The following is a 26,554-nucleotide window of genomic DNA, read 5'->3' on the forward strand; positions in this document are numbered from 1 at the left end:
TTGTAAAGAAGTGTTGCAAAATTCACCACAACCATCGGATAAAAGAACTTTCATTTTCTCAGATATTTGATTTTCAATAAAGGGAACACATTTTCGAATAATAGAAGGAACATATGATTTATAGGCAATAGGAAAACACCAAGTATATTTGCTAAAATTTTCAATAAAACTAACATAATATCGATTTCTATTAGAAGAGATTACTGGAGAAGGTCCCCATACATCGTGTGAACAAGTTCAAGTGGTGTAAGAGAAATGGAGAGTGACATAGGGAAAGGTAATCTTTTTTCATTTTTTTCTTTTAAACAACTAATGCAAATGCAAGTAGAAAGTGAAGAAGACATAGATAGACCAATGCAAAATAAAATTGAATTAAGAATCTTTGGAGCAAGATGACCCAAACAAAAATGTCATCATGATAAATTCTCCTATTGTGCATGAAAATTTAAATTTTTGGAATGCATGGTAGAGGTAGATAGAGTAGAAGTACTGGGAATAGGGTAGAGACTATTGATCCTTTCACCAGTATACAAAATTCGACCGGTGACATTATCCTGAATGAGAAACCAACTAGTATAAAAAATGAAAATGTAATTATTATCAAGGAAAAATTTATGAACAGATAAGAGATTTGTAGTAAGTTGCAGAGCATCGAGTATTTTAGAAAAATTAAAGGTATGAGAGGGAGTCGAGAGTTTACCGCTACCGGTATTTTGAATATTTAAGGATTGACCATTTTCCACTGACAATTTCCTCACCATTATAATTGTGGGATAAGTTGAGATTGGTCAACTCATTTGTCATACGAACGTCACATCCACTATCAGATAACGATAAATTGTTAGTATTTTCAGTAGAATATTGAGAATTCATAGAGTTTACATCATTTCTGCTAATTGAGAAGGTGGATGTGGGCCTTGATAAGAGAAATTCATGCGATTATAGCAATCGAGAGCTACATGTCTCAGTTTTTGACATATTTGACAAAAAAAAATACGGCAATTAGATCTAGAAAAATTTTCAGGCCCAAAATTAGACTCGTGTGAAGGTGAAAGCCCAATGATGCCATGTGAATTTTGATAGGAGTTATTTGTTGGGTTAAAAGGAGATTGTGGGTGAAATGAGCTAAATTGATTGTTGGACTGAAAGTTAGATGGGCTTAATGGAGAGCCATTTCGATGCGTATGAGAATGGTCTGACCCATAAAATAAATTTGAAGGAAAATTAGGGTTGCCTAATTTTTGTCCTCTCCCGCGCTGCTTGTGTTCGAAGAAGGGTGAAAGTGTATGTGACTGCCATGGTGGTGGGAATAGCTTCAATGACGGGCAACTTGACGATGGTGGATTCTTCTAAGATGAGTAGGATGTGAAGTTCTTCAAGAGATATGGTACCACTTCGAGTCCTGATTGATGTATGAAAAGCATTGAAGGATGCAGGAAGACCATTTAAGGTATGAACTAAGATTTCTTTCATGGTATTAGAGGTTTCCTCAAAATAATTCTTTTTCCTACATACCTCTCAATGGCCACCTCCAGCTCTCAATTTGGCCCCATCTCCATTGAAATTCCTTGTAACCACATCCCCACAGACTCATCACCAAATCAATATGTTCCTACCTCTATTCTCTTCTTGCTATCCAATATTTGCAACCTCGTGCCGCTTCGTCTAGACTCCACAAACTAAATACCAAGTTTCTTCAATCCTCAAAGCCCACTCCCTTTTTGGCCACATTGACGATTCCCTCCCTTGTCCTCCAAAATTTTTATCCTCATCAATTGTTGGAACCACTCCTAAAACTAATCCTAATTATCTTCATTGGCTCTTCTATGACCAAGCCCCTATCACCCTCATCAACGCAACCTTATCACTGTTTGCCCTTGCTCATGTCGTCGACTCACCCTCATCCAAAGCATTGTGGTTCTCCCTAAAAAAACGATACTCTTCCATTACCCGGTCCAATATTCTAGATCTCATATCCGCTCTTTACACCATAAAGAAAAATTCTTCTGAAATCTTTGAGCAATACACTTCTCGAATAAAAGCCCTTGTTGATAAGCTCTGATACCATGAAAGAACTATAATGAATTGTATTAAATTTTGCTTGATGCTTATCATTGATAGATGTAAAGATTTATACAAAATACAATGAGATAAATATGGTAAAGTATAATGAAAGATAATTTACAATTAAGAGCTGAATTTAAGAAGAAGATATGAGATCTTAATTTGTTTTCTAATAATTATAAAGATATTTCTTTAATAAAAAAAGCTAGGATTTAAATTACCAAAAAGACTAGTTAACTTTTTAATAGGAAAAACAAAGTTTTCCATTTTTATATATGTATATATCCGGGGGGAAATGTCCTAATAACATTTAGGTGTTTATGAAAAATATTTATTAAAATATAAACAAAATTTAGAGTAAAATCTTTAAATACACATTTTGGTCTATGTGAATAGGTGTTTGTCTATCAAATATTTTCATATATTTATAATTTTATTTTTAAGTTGACAATTTTTTCCATTCTTTCTCATAGTCTCTCTCACTAAACCCTATACCCCTCTTCCAAACAAAAGCGTCTACACCACCTCTATCTCCCTCTTTCTCTCCCTTAAGTGCACACCGACAAACAAGAGGGGACAATGCCAACTAGCGACGCATCAAGTGCCAAAGCAAATGATGGATTGTTGGTCTCGGTCAACCATCGGTAACACAATAGTCAAGATGACAAAAGAAGCTTATTTCGATTGATGGGTCTACACAGTGACTATCAATTACGAAAAAAAAGTAAGTAAGAAAGAAAATGCTAAAGCAACCAATGAAACCCACATGTTGTGAGTTCATGCAACGAGCACTTAAAAATAACGTCTACTTCATGGCTCATGCAAGTAAACCCACAATTTATGAGTTCATAAGTATGCCATAACCAATAGGCCCACAAGAATAATATCTTGGACCTTCAAAGAAAAAAAGAGTAGATTTGAAGAAAAGAGAAGCACCTACCTTAAAATATAAGGAAAATTGCACCATATGACAAGAAGGATTTAGAAAAAAGTAGGTTTACTGCACGTACTATGCTTGCCATGACTTTTTATATTGTGTGGTTCAGTCCATGATCATAGCATGAGAAATGCTCACTATGTACCTCTTTACCGCATGAAGCCTAAGTCACTGTTGAATCCAAAATTTCCTACTGCTTGCCCAAGTTGCAAGCGAAACAATAGGTTTACATAGGTGATCCAGGGTCAAACACAAGAAATTGTTTCAAGATATTAATTGTAGGGTCTTACTCATTTGTAGACATTATGATGATTGTGGTAAAAGAATGTGTATAATAAAACTAAAGTTATTTACACTCACCTAGAGACTCATGCACAAGGAGGTAAAACATGACAAAACGAAAGATTAAGTGAACTAACTTGCATGCAAGAGAAACGTGAAGGAAGGTCTATGCATTATTAGGCAACTAAGCAGTGTGAGAACTCTGATGCGACATAACTTGCGTAATTAGCTCATGATTAGGACGACCTTCTCTCGAAGTGTTTAGACGCCACACTTGCTCACCTTTCAGGATGCAAATGACTCTGCTTGACTAGGCAAGGTATATCTAGAAGACTTGACTTATAGAACTTCTCACTTAAGGACAACAACCTCTTAGTGCCTAATGTATGCACTTGTTTACCTTTCAGGATACAAATATTGAAAGTTATCTTGCTAAGATGGGGTTTGTTATCAAACCCGCCTTGCACGCATTAGCCTTATCCTTGCTACTTGCCCTCTTGGGTAGTTGGCGATTGATACTAGCCAAGTAATGAATATAGCTCAACTAATGCTATAAGTCATATAAGCTAGACTCCTTATCGAGAACTACCCACTTACCTAACTACCAATAGCACATTGACAAGTAAAAAGTCAAGAAATGATAGACTGAAAAGGTATAAACATGTAATATATATGAAGAATGTAGGCCTTAAGCCATGATACAATATGAACAACATATATTACAAAGAAATGCAAAAATGGAAGAAAAGAGAAGTGGATGAAATAGAAGTTAGGGAAAACGGGGGATGACTCTTCTTGTCTCAAAATATGAGCTTTCGTGTTACACTCTGATCAGAAAAGATAAAGACTTATTGTACATTCGGTGGCTAGGCTAATCCTCGTCACAAACTCTTTAGGTTTTTGCCCCTATAAGCATATTCTGGTATGGTGATCCATTCAGACCTCTGCCCCTTCAAGCGTCTCTCTGGCCTATACTAGCCTCACTCTTTTGGTGAAGATGAGGTGCCTTTATGGATAACTTTAGGCGGGAAATTTCTAATCCTCTGATCTTGTTAGCGTCGACTTTGGTCCTATGAACTCACATCACTCAGACTACCATTTTTGTTTCTGGTGAGCTTTCCTCGTGTGATGACATGGTTCCTTGTTCGAAGGTGTTAGCCACCGGGTGAGTTCCCATCGAATGACTTATGCACGAGGTGTCCTTTGTGATTTGCTTCTTTCTTGTCCATATATCCTGCATTTAAACATGATAATCGCATAAAACAGACATGATACTTATTTAAGTTATATTTTTACAACACAAGTTATGCGTTCTGGTCATCTTCTTATGCGTTTTGACTGTATTATTCTAATAAAAATGACTATAATAATGGACATTTATGCGCGTTATCTATGATGTAGTTTAATCTCTAGCTAATGTTATATTTGACTTATTTTTGTAACTCAACTCTTCTTCTATTTCACTACTTATTCATTAAATCTCTCATTTATAGAAAATAATGATATAGACATCACAACAAGTTCAACACAATGAAAATCACTTAAATTAGAGCAAAACAAGCAAGAAGGAGCCAAAAAAACATGTAGTGACATTTTTGTAAATGTTTAGAAGCCAATGCCTCCCTACTGCGTGACTTTAGAGCACAACACCAAAAAGGAAATAGCTGCAAAATGGAGAAGCATCGTGGCACTCAACTCAATGTTGTGGTACCTATGCAAAAAATGATCAAGCGTCACAATGCTTCAAACATTAATGGAAAAAACGTGTCACGTTCTTTTAGTTGACCTTTTGACTTCTTTACGCGTAATATTTCCTAGTAATAAGATACTAGCACTCATTTTTTTAATTTTCCACTCAAATTACTCTCAATTCCATTTTGAATCCTCTCTACAAATTTAAAAAAATTCTCTCAATTCCTTGTAATAAGATACTAGGCTTTCTTGTTCATATTCTTTGGGGTTACATTATTGATGTCTGCAGGCAAACTAGGTAAGGTAACTTTCTTGGGAAATGTTTGTTTTCTATAATTTTCTTTGAGAATGCATCTTTAATTGTCTTTTAAATTGATCTTTGGGTAATTTTCTTTCTTACTTTTGATAATGAATTATTTTCTGGTTGACTTGATCATCCATTAGAACAATAGTTCTAAGATTAAACTTTAATTTTAGAAGCGCTAAGCACAATCTTTTAAACATGATTGCTTGAACAACATATTGTTGATTAAATCTTTAACACATCCTATTCTATTGATTTGTCTTCTATTCTCAATTGGAATTTTGCCCAAATAATCTGTCTTTTTAGATAGAGGAATTCCTTGCTTTAGAAAGTACTCTTAACATGATGCCTTGAATCTTTATATATAAATTCAAATGAGCATGTGGAAACCGCGAACATAAAAGCATGGTCTTTGAAACTCGAATGACTTTTGATGTATTTCTTGATTCATTGATTCAAAAACTAATTAGCAAAGCATTTATTGTTGAATATAATATGAAAATTAGAAGAACACCTAATTCTTTTCACCCAATGGAGAGAAAATATTTTGTTGTTGTGCTAAGTCTTAATTCCAAAAACATCTTCAAAACACATTTAACTATACTTTCTTCACTGCCTTGTTTGATTACCATCAAAATTCCCCTTCCCCTCGTTCCATTAATTCTTCGATGCTTGAATCCTTTTCTTTTCTCTCGTATCTAGAATAATTGTGTAAATCTATTCACGAAGTCCTCATGGTTCGATCCCTTTCTAAATTTGCAACTATACCTTTTTTTTAAAGATTTAGAGAAAAAATCTAAATTTACTACAAAATTTCAGAAATGTCCTAAATTGAAATTTATTACTTTGATTAGGATTTCGTTTATTTTTAGAACAATCATAACCTTATCATAATTATTAATTATATATAATTTTCGAAATTGAATTCAAATTATTTTCTTATTTGCATTATATTCAATTTATTATGCAAACGACAACTTCCATGTTTATGCTATTAATTAAATATCAAATAAAATCTTTTCAAATATGGAAAATTTTAATAATTAAGTATAATTGTATATCCTTATTTTCATCACCACGTAAAACATCTAAAAAATTTCATCTCGAGCCAACAACGACTTCTTCATTCTTCAATTTTGGTATTTTTTCTTCCATCAATTCTGGTGTCTTCAATTTCGTTTTTTACCGTTTTCTATTTGGTCTTCAGTTTATTTTATTGTTTCGTTCTCGTCAAACTTTCGGTTAGTTGTTTTCCTCAATTTCATTACATCGTACTTTGCCTGAACTTTTTAACTTTATATTTTATAACTTTGCTTACACATATACACCACTTCATATATATAATAAGACATGCATATATAGTAACATACAGTAACACACCCAAATTTTTCCCTTCAATAATGTTCTTTGTTATTTTGTTTATCATATAGTAATATTAAGTTGTTAGTCATTTAAACTTTTAGATTTTAAATATACCGTAAACTACATAATTTCAACAGAATTTGGATTTAAAATATATGTTTATACTAGTAAATAATACTAAAACAGTATAATTACTAGTATTTTACATCGAACGTTTTAACTTTGAGATAGTTGCAAATTTAGCAATTAGATTCAAAATAATTAAGTATATAGCAACGTTTTAAAAAATTTGCAAATATAGCAAAAAATTTGTCAAATTCTATCGATGATATAAGTCTATCACTGATAGACTATGTTGCAAATATTAGTCTATCACTGATATATCATACGAAATCTATCAGCGATACAAGTATATATGTGGTAGTTTTGCTATATTTTATAATTTTTTTTAAAATTTTGCTATATCCTTAATTATTATTGCTGAAATGGTTATCAATTGCAATTTTTCTTTAACTTATTATTCCATAATATTGCTTACACATATATACCACTTCATATATCCAATAAGACATATCTAGCGACATATAGTAACACATCTGAATTTTTTCCTTCAGTAATGTTATTTGTTGTTTTTTTTTTTTCGTTTATCATATTGTAATATTATGTTGTTAGTCATATAAAAATTTCTATTTTAAATATAATGTAAACTACATGTACTAAACTACATAATTCCGACAGAATTTGAGTTTAAAATATATTTATATAGTAAATAATAATAAAACAGTAGTAAACTACACATTCTCAATAATGTATCTATAATAAGTAGTGAGAATATCATACATACATATTCTCACTTCATATTATATATTTTTTATTTGTCATATGTTTTTCTAAATGAACAATATATACTATAATATATCCGTAAAATATATAGAATATTTAAAATATACTCATAGCCTAATCGATTTGAAATATACAGTACTAACCTAAAAGATTAGACTAAAAAATTGTCGAAAATCTATTGTCTTTGCCGGCCGTCGAACTTCTTCTTCTTCACTGTCGAAATCTCACAAATTTCTCACTATAAACAACTGCTTTTACGAACACAATAGAAGAGGTAGACCACCGTAACCCAACGTTCAAAGAAGGAAAGTTCGAATCGTGGTTTATTTCTTCCCAAAATCGTAACCCACCTTCTTTTTCCATTTACTATTTTTAAATCTATTTAATAAGGAATATTTGGTCCCTAGTTTTATGTAATATATAAATCTATTTAGGACATTTCTCAAATTTATTAGAAATTTAGGTATACTATGTAATAACATATAACAGATTAGGCTATGTTAGTTTTATTTATTTTTTCTTTTTTTGCTCTTTCGACTTAGTCCAAATAATTTAATTGGTTAAGATAATTATAGTTTGTTCTAATGGTGAAGACCAAAACACATGTCATTGTTTGGAATATGACTAGTTCTCATCCTCAATTTGTACCCATGTCAACCTTTAATTTTTTTTTTTCCAATTTTGATGACTCGTAATTACCAATAACTTAATCATTTGTATTTGGTACAAAATTTCTGATATGCATGTGGTAATTATCTTTTCTAATCAGTAACTTTTTTTTTTTGAAAAAGATATAATTTCAGTTAGTAGATGAAGCTTTTTTAATCTATCAATTAAAGTTGTTCTCCTAAATTTTAGGATTTTAAGAAATATGAGGGTATTTGGTCCTTGCATGCATGCATATGAAAAGCAACAACCACAATCAAATGATCAATTATTTAAGGATAAGCCATTTGAATTTGATAGTTAGAGTTTGTGTGCAACATAAAGCTTATAGTGCAACCCATATTTACCCCTTTGATCGAATCGAAAGACCTTTTAGGACTATCCCTTTCTTCCACATCCCTCCTTCATATTCAAACATGGAGAAGTCAATCTCGCCTTCCTTCTCATGATCAAGAACAATGAAATCGCCTATTGGAATCTCGAACCACCGCCCTCGAGGCCTCTGCTCTAAATTTTCTTTATGCTCTTGCTTGCTCCCATCTGGCTTTTGAAGTCTAATATTGACTGGAATATCCCATCCATAGGATGGGTCTTTTATCATTACTTCAAATGCTGCTTCATAACAAATTCCGGGTGAGAGCTCACATGTCTTCATCTTCCCGTGTATTTCCAGCCAACATACATTCATAAGCTCGACCACTTCGATTGTATTACTGTTAATTTTTTTTTTTTTTCATCATAACATGGTTGGAGGCAAGATCAATAAACAGAGTTTAACTTTTTGTTGGAAAAATTTGGCTCCTTTCTGTATCTCTACATTTTTCTATATTTTTTTCAAACTAAAAAGCACATGGAAATTTCTCCACATTTAATGTAGGCAAGAATCAAAACTACTATATACTATGGTGGTTGCAATATTGTTATAATTCTAATATTCTTCTTTGCTCAAGTTTAATTATCTTGTAAAAGTTGCCATTAACTAAAACTTCGATTATTAGGATAAATGTAGTTTTGAAATAAGTAGTTACGAATTTAAATCATTCTTTGTGTCCTCGTAGTTTTATGATTTTGGTATTAGAGTAGAAGATCATGAATGTAAACCTTAGTTAATGTTATTTTTTATCCAATAAATTTGATTTTTTTACTGGTAAGGTCTTTTGCAAAAAATTTAAGTTCGAAAGGGAAGAAGATTATTAAAAGTGTTGTGTCCTATCAACTTAATTTGCCTGTGATAATTAAATCAATTAGTTTAACCAAAGAAGTATCGAAACAGATGTTTTACTATTAGAAAAATTTATAAAACATGGGAGCATAGAACTTTTTCAAAATCATATCTCCCCCTCTTAATTGTTTTTAGAAAATACTCTACAAGGTATATCAATTTCATGCTGTACTAATGCCAATTGTTCAAATTATTACCATTTACATATATATATAGGAATGTAGATCATGAAAATGTGTGTCCATCAATGATCTAATTAGTACTTGGTTATAACTTTGATTTCTATAACATTAGTAGCTTTATCAATGTTTATGCATGCATTTAATTATAATAGAATAAAAAACTAAAAGTATCTTTCTTTTCTGAAAAGATTTATCATACATCAACTTGTGATTTTGACCACTTACATGACTATACAAAAATAGGTACAGATTGGATATAACAAAATATTTTATTTTTGATGAATGGAAAATATTTCTATATATTATGAGTTGAATAAAAATGAAAATTAGATTTCATGGCAAGTATTGATAAAAACATAAAGTACTTCACCCTAATTCACTTAATTTTATTTATTTACCAATTAAAATTAATTTTCATATTAATTAGAAGATGGAAATGAGAGAATATTTAGAGAAGAAGAAAATGTTGGTTGAATTAGGATTATACCTGGAGTCTTGCAAGGATCTCCATCTCCAGTACTTATTCTCTTCAGCCCAAGTTATTGAGAGGGCTCTTGGAAATAACATGAAACAGTTACTCTTCAGCTTCTTATCTAACCAGTATTTCTACATTCAAAAAGTAATGAAATTATTTAATCTCATGCCTTTGAGAGGAAGCAGATATCCAAATATACTTTGCAGCATGCAACCAAATCTAGCTATGATCATAACGCAATGGGACCATATCCCTGTCATGATCGATCTTTATCTTCTTCAAAAAAAAAAAATATTCTAACTATGTGGAAAAAAAATAAGTAAACACAACCAACATTTTAGGCATGCGTTAGGGATAATAATCATGCAACCCTTTCGGGATGACCATCCTTTTCATGATATTCATTTTTGTAAAAAAAAGAAACTAACTGTGAGAAAAAATATAACAGGGAAAAAAATCGTGATGGAGAAGCCCCATCGCGTTAAGATGATACAAATGGTCGTCCCTAACGTGATAGTTAACAAAATAGGATCGTGAAACTAATAATCAGATTTTATGAGAAATGAATCATCAATCATAAACCATCTGCACAAAGAGTAGTCATCCGTACAACCCTCGTACCAATTTTGAGAATGAGTTTACATGATTCCTAGGTGCTATTCTCCCATCTTAAGTAGATTTAGACAATTGAACCACTTGAACAGCCGTTGAAAGTAAACTTTGAAGTTTATTTTAATCAAAAGACTAGTCAGAAATTGAGATACAAATGTGAGTCAAAATAGATACCCAGAAGATATGGTGCCGAACGAGCAGCAAACATTGTGCTCAATTTATTAAAAGTGTTCAATTTCAGTGATCATTGCTATCTGTTTTAATTTAATTTAATTTTTTTGTTCTGTACTCAATCGAAACAGAGCCTTTATCTTTGTGATCTGTTGAGCTTACATTAAATTTGATATTTAATAATTCTCTATTTTTAACTTCTCATATGTTTTGAGTGTTAGAATTCTCAAGTGTAATCCCTAAACTGTGTTTTACCCTCTTCAAATACCTATCTATTTTTATTTTCATTTTTTAGTCAGTGGTAAACCCTAATAAAAAATTTAACACACAATCAGCAAAAACATAAAACTGCGAGGATTTTCTTTAAATCTGCTAACAAGAAAGGTTTGCAAAAGTTGACTACTAATTAAGACAAAAATTAAAATCTTTAGAAACTATGATCAGCACAAAAAGTCTTACATGATCAAAGCTAATCAACTTATGTTTTATTCATTTTTATCTATTTGTCAGATACTTATTTATGGTTAAAAGCCTTGTATGATCAACTAATCACTTTGTTTTCCTAATCCAACGTTATTTTGATCGGACTTTTTCCTTATTTAATGATTAATATTAGGTAAGAATTCAGACTATACTCATCTGATCCATGCATCTTCTTTCATTACATAGGGTCAAAAAAATATGAGAGTTCGTCAAATTGCAACTTCGGATTGAACGAACTATAAATTGAACTAAAAATGAGTGCAACCTGAAATGCGTTTGACTACGTTTCTACCACAATTATTCAACTAACAAAAACATATAAAATAATATCGTTTCCAAAGTTCATTATTCAAATTTCATTAATTATAATACCCTTGAAAGAAAATATTTGTATATGGTTTATTAAACTTGCCTTAGTTCGTTTGTTCAAGAAGATCCCAACGTAGAGTTGTTCATAAAGCTTGTCCAGGGAAGATCTATCCACTGGCAAATCTGCATCTTTCAAAATATCTTCAATGCCATGACCAACCTTCATTTCTTCTCCTAATTTCCCTTTCACCTCCTTCTCTTTTTCTTCCTTCAAATTATTATTACTCGAGTTGCCACCCCTATGCTTGTTGCTTCTTACAGCGGCATTAGCAGCAGCTGGCTGTGGCTGCGGCTGCGCAGCCTGCTCTTCCGACCACCCCAATCCCATTTCGTAATATTAAAGTCGATGTTAAAACAATTGGTGTTTTCGCATCGGTTTTATAGGACTTCATTCTTAGTTTTTTTTTTGTTTTTTTATTTCAATTGAATATAATATGATAATGCACCATTATTTAAAGTGAATATGTTCTCTTTGTTTTGTCCGAAAGATATTTGAAAAAAGAAAAGGTAAGAATAAATCTGCAAAATGTTAAAGGTCAAGAGAATCTTGAATTTGAGCCATTCATACATTGTCAAAAGATTATTGAATTGAAGTTCATAGTTTTTGGTGTATAATTAATATTGTAAAGGAGCGATAAAAAACAACACTTCATTTTTTAAAAAATTATAATATATACTTTTAAGTTATTTCAATCTGATTCATGCAATTTTCTTATATATAAAAATCAATATATTTGTTTTTCAGTGGTTGAGAATTAACTTTAAATTTTATATAAAAAAGAAAAAAAAAGTGACTTGAGCTTTATATTCCATTATTCTTTCAAAGGCAAGATAACTTAGTGGTTTAGAGCAATATGTTGAGATACGATTCCGATCAGAAATTATGCTCTTCTACCTCTTAAACTTCTATACTTGTCTTTGAACTTAATTACTGTTTTCAAAGATAAAAATTCTAAATTCAGTTTACAATCTTGTCAGTTTTAATTAACAATGGTAAATTAGTTAAAGAAAACCAATAACGTTTAATTACAATATTCGACCTCTTAATGTGTCGTTTTAATTACTATAACTTGACTACGTGTGGTGGTGTTTGACGCACAAAGCTTTTGGCTACCAGTTCTGGCCATAAAAACAACGATTTTTGTTTATTTCAGGAATTGGAGATATATTCTACACAAATGTGTGTATTATTTTATCTGTTTTTGTTTTGATTTACTCCATGTGGGTGTCTCATATGTTAGAGACTCTAACCTTTTGTCTTTTGATTATCTTGAGATTGAATCTTTCAGGAAAAATCTAAAGAGCAAAGAAGAAGCAAATGAAGAGATGATGGCTGAAGAGGCGGAAAAGCTAATTAGGAAGCTTCCAACCATATCTCCCAGCAGCTCAATCTGGGGTACCAAATGCTCCTATTAATACAAATAACTTTAAAATCAAGTCAGAATTAATCCAAATGGTGAGACAAAGAGAGTGCTTTTAGAGGACGTACGACACTTGATTGAAAATCATCACAACGGCCATCTTAGATTTTTCAATGAAAAATGTGGAACGGTAGAACTTAATAAGGTTACTAGCTACACCCACATTTCATCGGACACAAACGACTTTAAAACTTCTTCTATAAACACAACCATTTATCAAATGAATCAATAAACGTCTCTGAGTATTAATTAAGAAGACTCATCATTAAACTAATTATAAGCTTTTTATCAAAATTACTTTGAGATCAAGCTCTCAAGGTAATCATCCAAGTTTGCATTAAGCATTAGACTACTTCTAACATGTGAATTAACTTCCCTTTTTAATTAATTTCATGGTTATACAATCAAAAGAAGTAGTCTAACATCATAATCCAATTCCTAATTATTCTTCTAAATCCATTTCTGAAGGCAAAGCGTCAAATAAATTGTGCAAACAAGAACTATCCATCAAAATGTGTGTCAAATTATAATTAATCTAAACAAAGTCCATTAGGCAGGAGCAAAAATAAGAAGAGTACTCAACACAAAATCAAGTCCTCAAACATAAATCCTAGCCTAAAATCCTATCTCCAAGTTGAATAATACCTCAGCTACCGATTGTATCTTCAATAATCTTCAATACAAAATTAATGTAATAAGATTGCAAAGAATCATGGGTAAGGATTGAGAGAGAGCGATGAAAATGGTTAAGAACAGAAAATGAACTCAGTGGAGGCTGGAAAAGCGAATGACTTTTCACCTAGAAATCGTGCCAGTATTTATAAGCAACGGTCGAGCGCAGCAACACTGTAGGAGTTTTCATAGCACTAGCCGTGTGTGCCATTGCGGTCCGTTAGCTGCTTTTCATTTGTTAAAGCAATGAATACGTCAACAAGCGAACTTTGAGTAGATACTCGTTAAGAATTTAGATACCCCACAAGGAACAGAAGTATAGAAGCAACAAGAACAATTCCATGATACATAATTACATCCTTATAATTATAAGTACAAAATTTACCACTGTACTTAATGATTCTATCATACTAAATAGTAGGTCAATAGCTAATATATTTCAAACATATATAATATAAATAAAGATCTCACCAGATTAAGGTGTTTTTAATCTTCAACATCGTGAAGCTCAATCTTCTTCTTTAAACTTACCAAGATTAATTCTAGGCAATTTTCAGAACTTACCTACTTCTTCGATTGCTTCACGAAAATATTTTAATCTGATGCACAGGCACGAAGATGCCAAAACGGAGGTATAAATAAGAGAGCAAGATTCGACCAAAACCACAAAAATAATAGCTTCAAATCTTCAAGAATAATATCTTTGTCTTGATAGTTTCACAAAGGAAAAATCTGAACAAATATTTTGAAACGGACCACACACAACCTAACACCATTCGACTAGAACTGCGTACGAGCATGATCTCCATCAACTTTCACAGCATCGCGATGCTACAAGAAGTGATGCTCTCGATCTTTAAGAATCACCCACAGTGCAGAGCATAATGCAACGATGCTCTGCAAAGGGAAAACTACTACCTACCAAGCGACAAGGAGAGGGCAACTACGCTCTATATGCCAATCTTGTAATTCTTGCCTCTTCACTTGTTTGATGCGTCCAAAGCTTTGTTTGGAAGTGTTTCAAAGTCAATTAAACTCTTATGGTTTGGTCTACGTTTCTAATGCTTAGACCTACAAAAATCAAAGAACAGACCAATAAGAGTATTTAGGTAGGCAATTTCGAGATCATGCTAAAATTTTTCTTTTAAGGCAGTAGTTGAACATGGCACAACTAAAATTGACAATGATCAACCCTTGTTTTCCAACAAGTTCTGCATTTCCTTTCTCTCTCTCCAACCTATTTCTTCAATGCTCCAAAAATTTACCCATTTTTAGAATTTTATAAGTTAATCAAAATTTGTTATCAATCACTTATTAACACACAATTGTTTAGTTAAATGGAGCGATTGGCTTATATTTACCAAAGGATAGCTTAGTCTCAAGTGTGTGATCCGATAGTATTTTTTATACGATTGTGTTTAGTATTAACAGAACAATCGTGTGGCATCAAGTAGGTAATAGCACAATAAATAATTCACCAATTGTGTAGAATCATCGTTTACTAAAACACGTTGAATGACTAAATAGCACGGTGAAATATCCTTTTTATACTTGTGATTCAAAGTGGTGAAATGATTGCTTCACGACTAAGGGATGATGGGGTGGTCATGCAAGATGGTAACAAGGTCGTCTTGACAAACCATACTGCCCATATTGTTCTATGGGGATCAATCACACTACTTATACTTCCTCAATTAAGTTATGGGTGTAGCCACGTGTTCGAGACGACGCGGAACGACCAACGTCCTAAAGAAAGTTAGTTTTAAAAGAAAATAGGAGTGTGCACCAATTTATTTTATGGTGTGATTGGACAATAAAGTAAGCAATTTTTTAAAAAAATTGTCTGAAAAAAAAAGTTCTTTGGAGTCATTCAAAACTATATTTTCACTTCCTTGCACATCGACTCAACCTTGCCACTATTGCTATTCCTTCATAGCAGTTGTAGTATAGTTAGTATTATAAATTGTATGGGATTGGTCTTTTGTAAGGAACGGCGAAGGGCCTACGATCAATTATCTGATAGAACACTGATATAGTGTTTCTATTTATTGATATCTTCAATAGAATTACAATATAAAAGCAGTAAAAGAAAAATTAAAGAACCCTAACCCCTGCCCTTCCTCTCTTTCAAGGAATGTTGGAGTCCTAATTCTTCACCCAATTCTCCTTCCCTCTCTCTCCAATAGAGTCCTATTTATACTCCATAATCAACTCCTATTTATACTCTAATTAACTTTCTCTCTCCATAAAAAACTCCTACTTATACTCTATTATTTTATTATGGAATCATCTACTAACAATATTAAAACTATTAAGGCTATTCTCCCTGGCACGTGCGGTTAACCTTGCTTCTTCTTCCTTCTACCGTACTGATGTATAATTGGGGGTCTATCATTATTTAGCAACACAAAACTCATCTTAGATGTTGTTGTAGGGAGATTTATTTTTGGGAAAATGACTACAAAAGCTTATGGTATTTTGAAGGATATGACAACCAAAACACCGACTAAATGAAGTTGCACAGGGAAACTTTATTAAAGATCAGTTGACTTCAATTTTTAACACTTTTACCCAATTGACTATCGGTGGTCAAGGATCACATTCCATTGCTTCCCTAACAACTATGGCAACCGAGACTCCAACTCAGGAAACATGGGAGCAACAGGAGATGTTGAGACAACAAACTATGATGATAAAAATTAAGCACATTACCAAGGCCATCAAGAACAACTTCCAACTCATTAACACCCAAGTTTGAGGAACCATGAGAAATTTTCATATGCTAATAACGAGAATGTTTATAACCTAAGGCACCCCTTGGTTTTTCTGGTGTAGGCCCATCAAACACTGAGAAGAAACTATTCTTTGAAGGAGTTGGTTGAATCTGTTAAGAATCGAAAGGAAGGACTTTTGAAAAATTTCGTTCAAACCATGGCAAACACATTGTAAAGTCAGAGCAAAGCAATTTAGAGCTTGGATGTGCAGATAAAGCAAATTGTTACTTTCCTCGCACTATGCCAAAAAGGTAAATTTTTTAGTTGCCGTAGAAGAATTCTAAAGGAGAATGTAAGGTTGTGAGCTTCAATAGTGGCAAGAAGCTAGATAAACCCATAATTATTGATGTGGATGATCACCTATCATTGAACTTAAGCCCATAATTAATTGTCTTGTTTTATAGGCAATAATGATCTAGAGGAGTCGAAAAGTCCAACGCGACATGAATCATTCAACTCTGAGCTAAAACGATCGAAAACGAGCCTAAACAAGAAGCAATGGCAAAATCGTGGATAAGTGGAAACCAGTGCCGCCCTTAGCGCCGGAATGCCGAGCATGGTGTGAAAGGCAGTAGGCTAAAAGAAATTTCAGCACAACGGCGTTACAAACTTTGAATTTGTGCAAATACGCCCCTTTTGCCCTCCAACCCATCTTAGATGTCTATTTAAGCTCTTTCTTTTGTATTATTTGTATGAACATCACTCTATACTTCATTTTTACCGTTAGTTACGGCTTCTGTCTTGTAAATACCTCTCTAATATCAATATAAATGCTCTCGAATATATATTCCATCAAGGAAATGTATCCTTTCTTTGAAGTTCTTCTTGAAGCTACTTTGGGAACAATGAAGAATAATAACTAAGGTACTTTTCTTTGAGAATGCTAGTTCTACCACTAATTGCTTTCTAATTTCAATCTTTAGTTGAAATTTCAATTTTGCTTTTATAACTAAAATGAAAACAAGTAAATGTTACTAGATTTTTAGAATATAAGGGCACAAGAAGAAATAGACATCTCTCAATCAAATTAAAATGGAAGTAAATTCTAGCATGAAGATTAATTCAATCAACAACTAATTAGTTCAAGAAAATTTATCAACGTATTTGTTAACTTATCAAGAATCAAATCTAACTTATACTAAATTCAAAGTAATCATATATCCTAACTTACATTAAGTCTCTAGGTTTTAATGTTGACATTCATTGTAGAATTTGTCATTTATGAAACCCCCTCGTTATATGTTAGAATCCTTATATTTGATCCAAGATTTGCATACCTATACAATGAGATTATCTTGGATTCGACCCTGAACTTTTACTCGTTAGTATTTTAAATGTATAAGTTTGGATTATAAATATAACTTTTTTTTTAAGTTTGATTTAGGGATTCTTGAACCATATTGACATCTTTTTGAAATGACATCCCCAATTTTGAGGCTAACAGTCTTGTTGGGTGTCTTACTAAATATCTTTATAATATTAACCCTTTCCATTTTTTTCTATTCCTCAGGTAAAGGGTAAGTTGTGGGAGGTCATAGATAGGATGTTCTTGTATGAGTCGGGGAGTTGAGCGTCCACATCGTCTATCTTGTCTAGTTAAACATTTAGTTTTAAAGCTGTAAATTTCTTCTCTAAGTTCGGAAGTTTGAGTAAACTACGATATGTTTTCTTCTAACAAAGAGTCTGTGATTCTTCTTTATTTAATTTTCTTCCAGTTTTACTCAAAATTTTATGTTACTGAATAGTAACATCTAAGGTCTATTTTCAGAAGGTCAAGAGATTACAAAGAGTGCGAACACTTCCAAGTTGCAAAAGTCTTATAGAAAGGAGACAAAAGTCCATTTGGTTTGAATTCAGAAAAAGATGTTTTTTAAGAAATTTATTTGTGTTTAAACTCCTTTTTCTTTTAAATTGTTTAAAATACTAGAAGTTTAATCGAATATATAGCTCATGTATCTCATATCCACCAGGTCATACATCATTAAAACTGATAGTCTTTTATCTACACTTCCTTTGAAGGCATCAAATGCGTCAATACCGCAGAGGAAGCGATTGATCATGTTATTTTACATCATTGAAAGAATTAAAAGTACAAAAATCTTTGTTGATACAATGACGACTGCAACAAAAATCTTCTTCTCAAACCGATTGTCTCTTCTACGAAACTCTTTTCTTTTTCCGCGAGATCTTCCATACTATGTCTGTAGCAAGGTTCTAGCTGGCTGGTGGAAACCATTCTTGAAAGATATGAAAGAATGAGAAATAAATTCTTTTAGAGAACTCTTCTCTAAACATTGACATAATTTTTCTCATTGAGCAAATCTATGGATAGCTATAGAAATTGTGTTGTATATGGTCATCTTAGGCTTAACTTAACTTAAATCTATATGTTCGGTACGATAAGACGTGTCATGTTCAAATCCCTCAGCTCTAAGTTGTATTTAAAAATAGTTTTTCTAGATTGCCAATGCGAGCTCAACCCAATTCTTCGAAAAAATCAAGAGTAATGAATTTTATCTTTTAGTGATCTTTTTTCTATGAAATGTGTATTTTTTTTTAAAAAAACTCATATTTAAATTGGGTTATACTGGTGAAAAAATATAAAATTAAAAGGGGTAGTTACAAATTTAGCAATTAGATTTAAAATAATCAAGTATATAGAAACAGTTTAAAAAATTTGCAAACATAGCAAAATTTGTCAAATTCTATCAATGATATAAGTCTATCAACGATAGACCATGTTGCAAATATTGATCTATCACTGATAGACCATACGAAGTGTATCAACGATACAAGTGTATCAGTGATAGTTTTCCTATATTTGTAATTTTTTTAAAATTTTGCTATATCTTTAATTATTATTGCTGAAATGGTTATCATTCCAATTTTTCAAATTAAAATTAAGCCCATGACCCAAAATTTTAAAATTTGCACAAATGACAAAATTAACAAAAATAGCCCAATTGAAACTATCGGATAACCAAAATGCCCTTATAGTTAAAAATTTAGAACTACATTTGATTATCATCTATTTGTTATCAGATTGTCATCTGATTACCACTAATTATCAATGACGTTAATTGCCATTTGATTGTTGTATGATTACTATCTAATTGCCTATTTGATCTTCATTGTTAATGATATTGATTCATCATCCGATTGTTATTTAACTACAACAGATACCAATTTCTTTTTAACGACCCTTACATTTTTTTTATAATTAGTAATTAGTTTATGATAATAATCTTACCATGTTTAAGTTTTCTCAAGTATTAAGTAGTTTTTTATTGCAATCATATTGTTACGTGATTATCTTCTATTTCTTGTCAATTGGTAAGGATTTTTTTATTGCATCATCATTATCATCTGATTAGCTTACATTTTCTTTTTTACAAATTACTAAGTTATTTTTTATTACCATCCATTATTTATAAGTTATACAATGTTATCCATCATCCCACTGTCATTTATAGAAAGTTTACATTTTGATTGACACCTTCAACTTTTTAATTTTTTAAAAATTTTATTTAGCCTCATGAGATAATTATGTAACTTGATTACTTTTTTTTTTTTTTTTCAATTCTAGTTAGTCGAGAGTCATTTTGATTACCTTATTTCTTTGATTACCTTCTAGTATTTTTCTTTCCATTCTAGTTAGCATTTTTAAGAAAAGTCATTTGATTACCTTCTAATTATCATTTGATCATCTTCTCTTTTTTTTTCAATTTTAATTACATAGTCATTTGATTACCTTCTAATTACTTTTGTTTGTCGTAGTAATTTTTTATATTGTTTGATTGACTTTTGATCGTCATCTGGTTAGATTTTATTCTTTGACACATTTAATTTCTATTTCATATTTGATTGTGTTATCTAATTTTTATCATATATTATTTTACGATGAATTCTCCACATCTCAAACCATATATATCACATCCATGTAACTCAATAAATAAGTCTAATTATTCCACCAAAATGTAATCAATCTCAATCTGATTGACATCTTATTACCATGTGATTTCTGTATGATTGAGTTTTTAAAAAATTAAAGGCATTTAATTAAATTAAAACCAATGACATTTTATGCAATGAGTTTGTATGAAGCCCAAATCGGAAACAGAAGGGTCTGTTGAAGGAAGAATTTTGATTAAAAGAATTATTTTGGTTAGGAGTAAAGAACAAGTGTTTTGAGTACGTAGTAGTTGGTGTTGAAGCTTGACGACGTGGTAAGAAGAAGTACTCATTCATCATTAAAAATTAGGCATTTTGGTGTTGTTTTGCACGTTGATGACCAGGTGAGAAAGAGTTTAGTATTTTAAGAAAATAAGTTTTAACATTTGAGGACAATGTCTAATCTTGAGTTGATGGCTGGCTATGTGTTGAGCTTAAGATGGTAGCATGACCTGATGAGTTATAAATCAACATGTGTAAAGTGTAAGTAAGACGTGGCAAGCTAAAAGAGGCTCAAGTGTGATGACTAAGAAAATTAAAAGGATTGGTATAAATAAGATTGGAAAGGATTAAAGAAGGTGTTGTTATTATGAGAATTTTACTAAGTGACTAAGCTGCTAAGGAAAGTATTGGACAAGAAAAAGAAGCTGAAGTTAGGCATTCTAAAAAGAAAGGAAACTAAGTATTTTGTGAGTTATTTTTTTAAAAGAAAGAAATATTTTGAGAGCTTTCTTTTTTAGTCTTATGTTATAAACGTACACTGTTATTATATGTTATTGTTGTGGATGATTGATGTTGTTGTTTATCTGAAAACAAAGTTTCTAAACTTATATTTCTTGATTGATGAATGTGATGTTTGTATGTGAGTAAATCATTAGCCGTATTCCTATCAATGAGCTAACTATTATGTGGTGTGCACGTAATGAGTAAAGGTGTTGAGTGAACAACCTAAGTAACTGAAAGTGAACAAGGAAAATTCTTAAAAGATGTTGGTGAGATAAATTTCGAGTCTATGCGAGAGAATGATTCATGTTCTTGGTGGAAAGAAATTAGCAGAAGCTAATGTGTGATTTATATGTTTTTTTTTTTTTTAATGAGGTATTCAGAGGTTGTTTATATGAAAATGAAAATGAATTTTTGATTGAATTGTCTTCCCCAAAAAGACGATTTCTAAAAGCATCACTCACTAAAGTATTTGACCTATGTGTTAAAGTTTCATTTCCTCAAGTTCAATGCGTTGAGACTAAGATAAGAAGGGTAAAGTGAGCTGCTACACATTGAGGCGAGCAAGCTAGGCTTTAGAAGCCGTGCTAGGCGTGGAAGGCCTAATATTTATGTTTTTAGCTTTGTTGTAAAGAGAACACGTTCATTGTATTATAGAACACTTGTTGTTAAGTTAATAAAGAGAAGTTGATTGTTATATTCAATTGCGTTGTGTTTATCAAAGTTAAGTTATTTGATTTTGGTTGTTGAAGTAATTATGCTTACTAGGCATTCAACATGCTATCTCACGGGGAGATACTTGTCGAGTGTCTAGGGAGCACATCTCAACTAGGTAATGTAAAGTGACTTTTGTAACAGGACGTGACAGTTTGTATAGGACTATATTGCAAAATAATTTATTCTCTCTCTATAACTTCATTGGAAGAGATTTATATTTAAGATGTCCATATTTAACTCAATCTTATAACTAAATAACAAAAAAGACCTTTAGACATAAGAGTTTGAATAAAAATCTAAGCATTCACTAATTTATGTTGAGTTTCAGGCATCGTAACAACTATATGACCATGGGCTTTCAGTGTGACAACAAGCATATATAAGCCAAGGAACCTAATCTTCTACCTTTAAAGCCATATATAAGATGACTATGTGCTCAATCATATAAGTGGACATTCTTTCCTTAGTAAATTTGGCCAAAAATTATGATTATGCATCCATTTCGTGAATATAAAACAATGTAGATAGGAATTGTTTTAGATCACTTAAAGAACCTTGTCATGACTTAGGGTCTATTTGGTTAACAATTATTGAGGATGGTGACCAAAGGTGGCCGACAAAGGTCACTATAAAACTGTAACTAAAGATTGACGACAACGGTCGTTAAAAGTCAGTTGATGGTAGTCATAAAAAATGATTGTTGGCAGTTAACCGATAATAGTGGTCACTGAAAAAAATTGATGAATATTGTCTGACAATAGTAATTGAAAACTGATGGATGAAAGTCGAAAAAGAATGGTCACAAAAAGTTAATCAACGATAGTCATTGAACAACTGTTGAAAAAAGTTGGTCGATAGTAGTCAACAAAAAATGGTTGTAGGTAGTTAGCCAACACTACAAGAGAAATGGTCTACGACGACAGTTATTTTTTGTTGCAAAAAAATTTGTGACAGCTATTTACAGTCATAGTATCGCGTGTCGTGGAAAGTCCTTCCATGACAGTTCCAAAAAAATGTCACAATATGTGTTTTCATGACAAAAAATAAATGTCATAAATTAGTATTTTATGACAACAAATAACTGTCATATGTTATTTTTCGTGACAACAAATAATTGTCACCATTTACACATTTACGACAGTTATAAAAATGTCACGAATTCTTATATTATGACATTTTTTTTCTATCAAGAATATGTCAATCGTGATAGTTTTTTGTAAAATTTAATTGTCATTGATTTGATTTTGACGACAGTTACGAAAATGTCACAAATTAGTATATTACGACATTTTTTTCTGTCATGAATAGACCAATCGTGACAGTTTTTTGTAAAATTTAATTGTCATGGTTTCGGTATTGACAACATAAAATAAATGTTACGAATTTGTATATTATGATATTTTTCTCTATTGTGTATTCCTCAATTCATGTTTTTCTTGTTGTTGAACCATTACACTACCAACTTCAATAACATTAACAATAATACATCACACTCATACGAAAACAATAAGTCAACACTTTATAAAGATACACTTTGAAGTATTCATACACCCATTGACTAATAATCATTTGTTTAGTTCAAATGTAGTTTCCATAGAAAAAAAATATACATTGACAATGGAAGCAAGAAGCCTAAACTCAATACGTTGGAAGCAAGAGTTGGCTACCAACCATACAAAAGATGTTATATGAATCAGTTGCTCCAAATTGGCTTCAATGCTTCAAATGGATTCTTCCAAACCTAGAAAGAAAACAAAACCTCATTTAGAGGATGATTAAAGAACATTACCTATGAGAAGGTTCTAATTAAAGTTATTTAAAGGTAATTAAGGAACATTACCGTTGATTTAAGTTTGAAAAAAACAGTATTGAGCTACTTCTATGATAACATTTTCAACCCTCTCCTCCTAACCCTTCATTCCAGTCCCCTTCCAACACCATCAAAAAGCAATGAAAATGGCACACATAGAACATGTCTTCAGTCGATATACCATAACACAATGTACCAAATACACAAACAAAATCGAAATACACTATCCCAAGAATATGAACAAAACAGAGAAAGAAAGAAAAAAAATTACATGATGATCGTTTGATTGTAACTAAATTCCTACAACCAGAACAATTTACATGATGATAGTTTGATTTAAAATAAATGAAGCTGAAGGAAACAATTTGTTGCACCAGTGAAGATTGTTCTTATATAAAAGGTTAAATCAAAACCATTAAGAAATAAATATTGAAAGTAGCAATAAACCTATGTATAGACGATAGCATTCTCCTGGTTGAACACATCCAACCCTTCCTCTTCTCTACAATGCAAGAAAATAAAACGAGGCAATTAGAAACAAAGAAAACCTCACTCGAAAATGAAGTATTCGATTGCATATTGTATGCATATATCACAAATGAAGTATTGGAGAAAATATGAAGCTCTTGACTTGATATACAAGAATCATTACTCTGCTATTAATGAGTGCTTCCAACTACTAGTGTTAGGCTACAACAAAACTAACTATTTCCAGCCCTAAGGAGTTGAAATACATTTCATATCTCATATCAAAATTTTCATTTTATGCTTCTTATAAAATAGATATTCATAAAAAGGATAAACAAGGGACGTTTCAATATATTAAACAGTAAAAAGAAACCTATCTAGACAAGGGCTCCATAAACTTTTATACTGTCAAATGATATTAAACAAATTGGTTAGACTTATGCCTCAATAGTTATGCAAAAAGAAGATGAACATTTTAGTGTTACCAAGTCTTTGTGAGTTGGACATTAGATATATATTGGCAACTTTGTTATGAGTTTCAAAATTAGGGTGATACATTTAGGTTTAATAGCAAATGTCTTACCTTACAAATATCATGCAATTACGATACAACTCAATAGCAACCATAAACAAAAGATCAATAGAAAAATCCAAAGTACTCAAATTTACTTGGGAAATGCATAGACAAACAAAAAGACCCTACACACCATCAAAGTTTAAAATCTCACATTTCATTTTTCATTCTCTTTTTCTCAAAGCTTCAGCCCATAGCCATGAAATCTTCCTTGGCCTTGGTCTCCTAATTTGAACGAACAAAAATCAATTAAAAATCAACAAAATGCTTCATTGAGGCATTTTATCAAACACATTGTAAGCTACAAAAATGCTTCATCACATAGCCAACCATAAAGAAAAAATGTAGATTCAAATTAGAAAAATGATAGTAAACAACAATATTCAATAGAATGATAGACAAAACAAACACATATCTCCTATAAAAGCAAAACTATGAGGGATGTTTTTCATAAAAAGAACCATCAATATATCACATTGTGGATAAAATGAAAGCATTTGAAGTTAATATACTGTATACATACAAACAATAGAAATAATGGTTGAGATTCACCAGTGAGTTCAGCGATGCAAGGGGTGTTGGGTGGTGGCGTCGGCTGAAGGAGAGAAAGAGAGGGATTTCGGACATGTCGTTGACGAAACGTCGTTCCCGGCGTGCGTGAGAGAAGGAGAGAGATGGTTAGCGGAAGGGAGGAAAAATCGAGGAGGGGCGACGCGTGGATCTTCCACAAAGAAGAAGACAAAAAAAAGAGAAGAAGAAGAAGAAGAAGAAGAGAAGAAGAAGAGGAGAAGAAGAAGAAGAGGAGGAGGAGGTAGAGAAAAGGGTTTTGGAGATGTTTAATTTTAATAAATAAATTATTTAATGTTTTTAGAATTAGGAAAAAATCTGATTTTAATAAACTTTTTATTTAAAATAAATTTTATTTTAATAAATTATTTTTTGTATCTCTTATGAGACAAAATAACTGTCACGAAAAGTGAAATCCAAAAAATTTCGTCTCTTTACGTCAAAAACGCGGTGTTTTAGCTTTTGTGACAGTTTTTTCTTTCCTCCTTTCAATTTGGGATGTATACAACTGTCGTAGTAGGTAGTTTTTCTTGTAGTGCAACAACTGCTCTCAAGAAAATGATCAATGAAAGTTGGTTGACAATAGTCACAAAAAATGGTCAACGAAAGTTTATTAGCAACGTTCACCAAAAACGGTCAATAAAAGTTGAGCGACAATGTACTGAACAATGGTTGATAAATTTTAGCCAAAAACATTCACAAAAAAGTAACCGATGATGGTTGACTGGCAAAGGTGATCAAAATTTGGCTGACAACGATTATCCAATAACAGTGAACAAAAGTTTGCCAACAACGATCCCCAAGTAACGATTGACTAAAGTTGGTAAAAAATGGTCACCAAATAATGGTGGTAGATAGTTGGCAGCCTGAAAAACAGTAAAAGAAAGTTGGCCGGTAGAGGTCAACAAAAATGATTGACAAAAATTGACCTAGTCGATGAAAGTTAGTTGACAATGACCACCGAAATGTAGTTATTGGAGGTTGGTCGATAGTAGTTGTTAAAAAATGATACAAGGAAAAAAACTATCAACGGTTGACGAACAATGATTGCAAAAAAAAACAAAAACAAAACGATGACCACAAATTTGCTAACAACAGTTGAAACTGTTTGATGGTTTGTCAACTACCATCACTAGTAAACAATAAACAATCGTAAAAAAAATGTCGTCAAGGTTTGGTTGGCAACCGTTCTTGAAAAGTGGTTGTCTAAAAT

The 26,554-nt window shown here is 31.8% G+C and overlaps 1 protein-coding gene and 2 long non-coding RNA genes across 4 annotated transcripts; 1 reads left to right on the plus strand and 2 right to left on the minus strand.

Moving 5' to 3' along the window:
* The first annotated feature begins 1,175 nt into the window (after positions 1-1,175).
* Positions 1,176-5,351, plus strand: LOC116402429. The gene is made up of 2 exons (XR_004214859.1): positions 1,176-1,450; positions 4,777-5,351. It is a non-coding gene; the product is annotated as an uncharacterized LOC116402429 (long non-coding RNA).
* Positions 5,352-8,387: 3,036 nt separating this feature from the next.
* On the minus strand, positions 8,388-12,034 carry LOC101220374 (lectin). The gene is made up of 3 exons (XM_004145401.3): positions 11,708-12,034; positions 10,042-10,160; positions 8,388-8,863 (listed from the first exon to the last, which is right to left on the minus strand). The coding sequence occupies exons 1-3, from the start codon at positions 11,990-11,992 to the stop codon at positions 8,494-8,496; spliced, it is 774 nt and encodes a 257-aa protein (XP_004145449.1). The 5' UTR covers positions 11,993-12,034; the 3' UTR covers positions 8,388-8,493.
* Positions 12,035-23,422: 11,388 nt separating this feature from the next.
* Positions 23,423-25,577, minus strand: LOC116401743. 2 transcript variants are annotated; one of them, XR_004214085.1, is made up of 4 exons: positions 25,327-25,577; positions 24,929-24,999; positions 24,180-24,234; positions 23,423-23,663 (listed from the first exon to the last, which is right to left on the minus strand). It is a non-coding gene; the product is annotated as an uncharacterized LOC116401743 (long non-coding RNA). The 2 variants fall into 2 exon arrangements; XR_004214084.1 differs by having other exon boundaries at positions 23,763-24,234.
* Between the last annotated feature and the right edge of the window lie 977 nt (positions 25,578-26,554).

This window comes from Cucumis sativus, chromosome 1, assembly GCF_000004075.3.
Source record: "Cucumis sativus cultivar 9930 chromosome 1, Cucumber_9930_V3, whole genome shotgun sequence".
Taxonomy (NCBI): domain Eukaryota; kingdom Viridiplantae; phylum Streptophyta; class Magnoliopsida; order Cucurbitales; family Cucurbitaceae; genus Cucumis; species Cucumis sativus.

What these genes read in the sequence shown, in the direction of transcription:
- LOC101220374 (XM_004145401.3), bottom strand. Translation starts at nt 11,992, where the DNA reads ATGGGATTGGGGTGGTCGGAAGAGCAGGCTGCGCAGCCGCAGCCACAG. An exon ending in TCTTGAACAAACGAACTAAG is followed by an intron (nt 10,161 to 11,707) that starts GCAAGTTTAATA and finishes TTTTGAATGTAG; the next exon opens with AAATACTGGTTAGATAAGAA. An exon ending in AGATCCTTGCAAGACTCCAG is followed by an intron (nt 8,864 to 10,041) that starts GTATAATCCTAA and finishes AAAAATTAACAG; the next exon opens with TAATACAATCGAAGTGGTCG.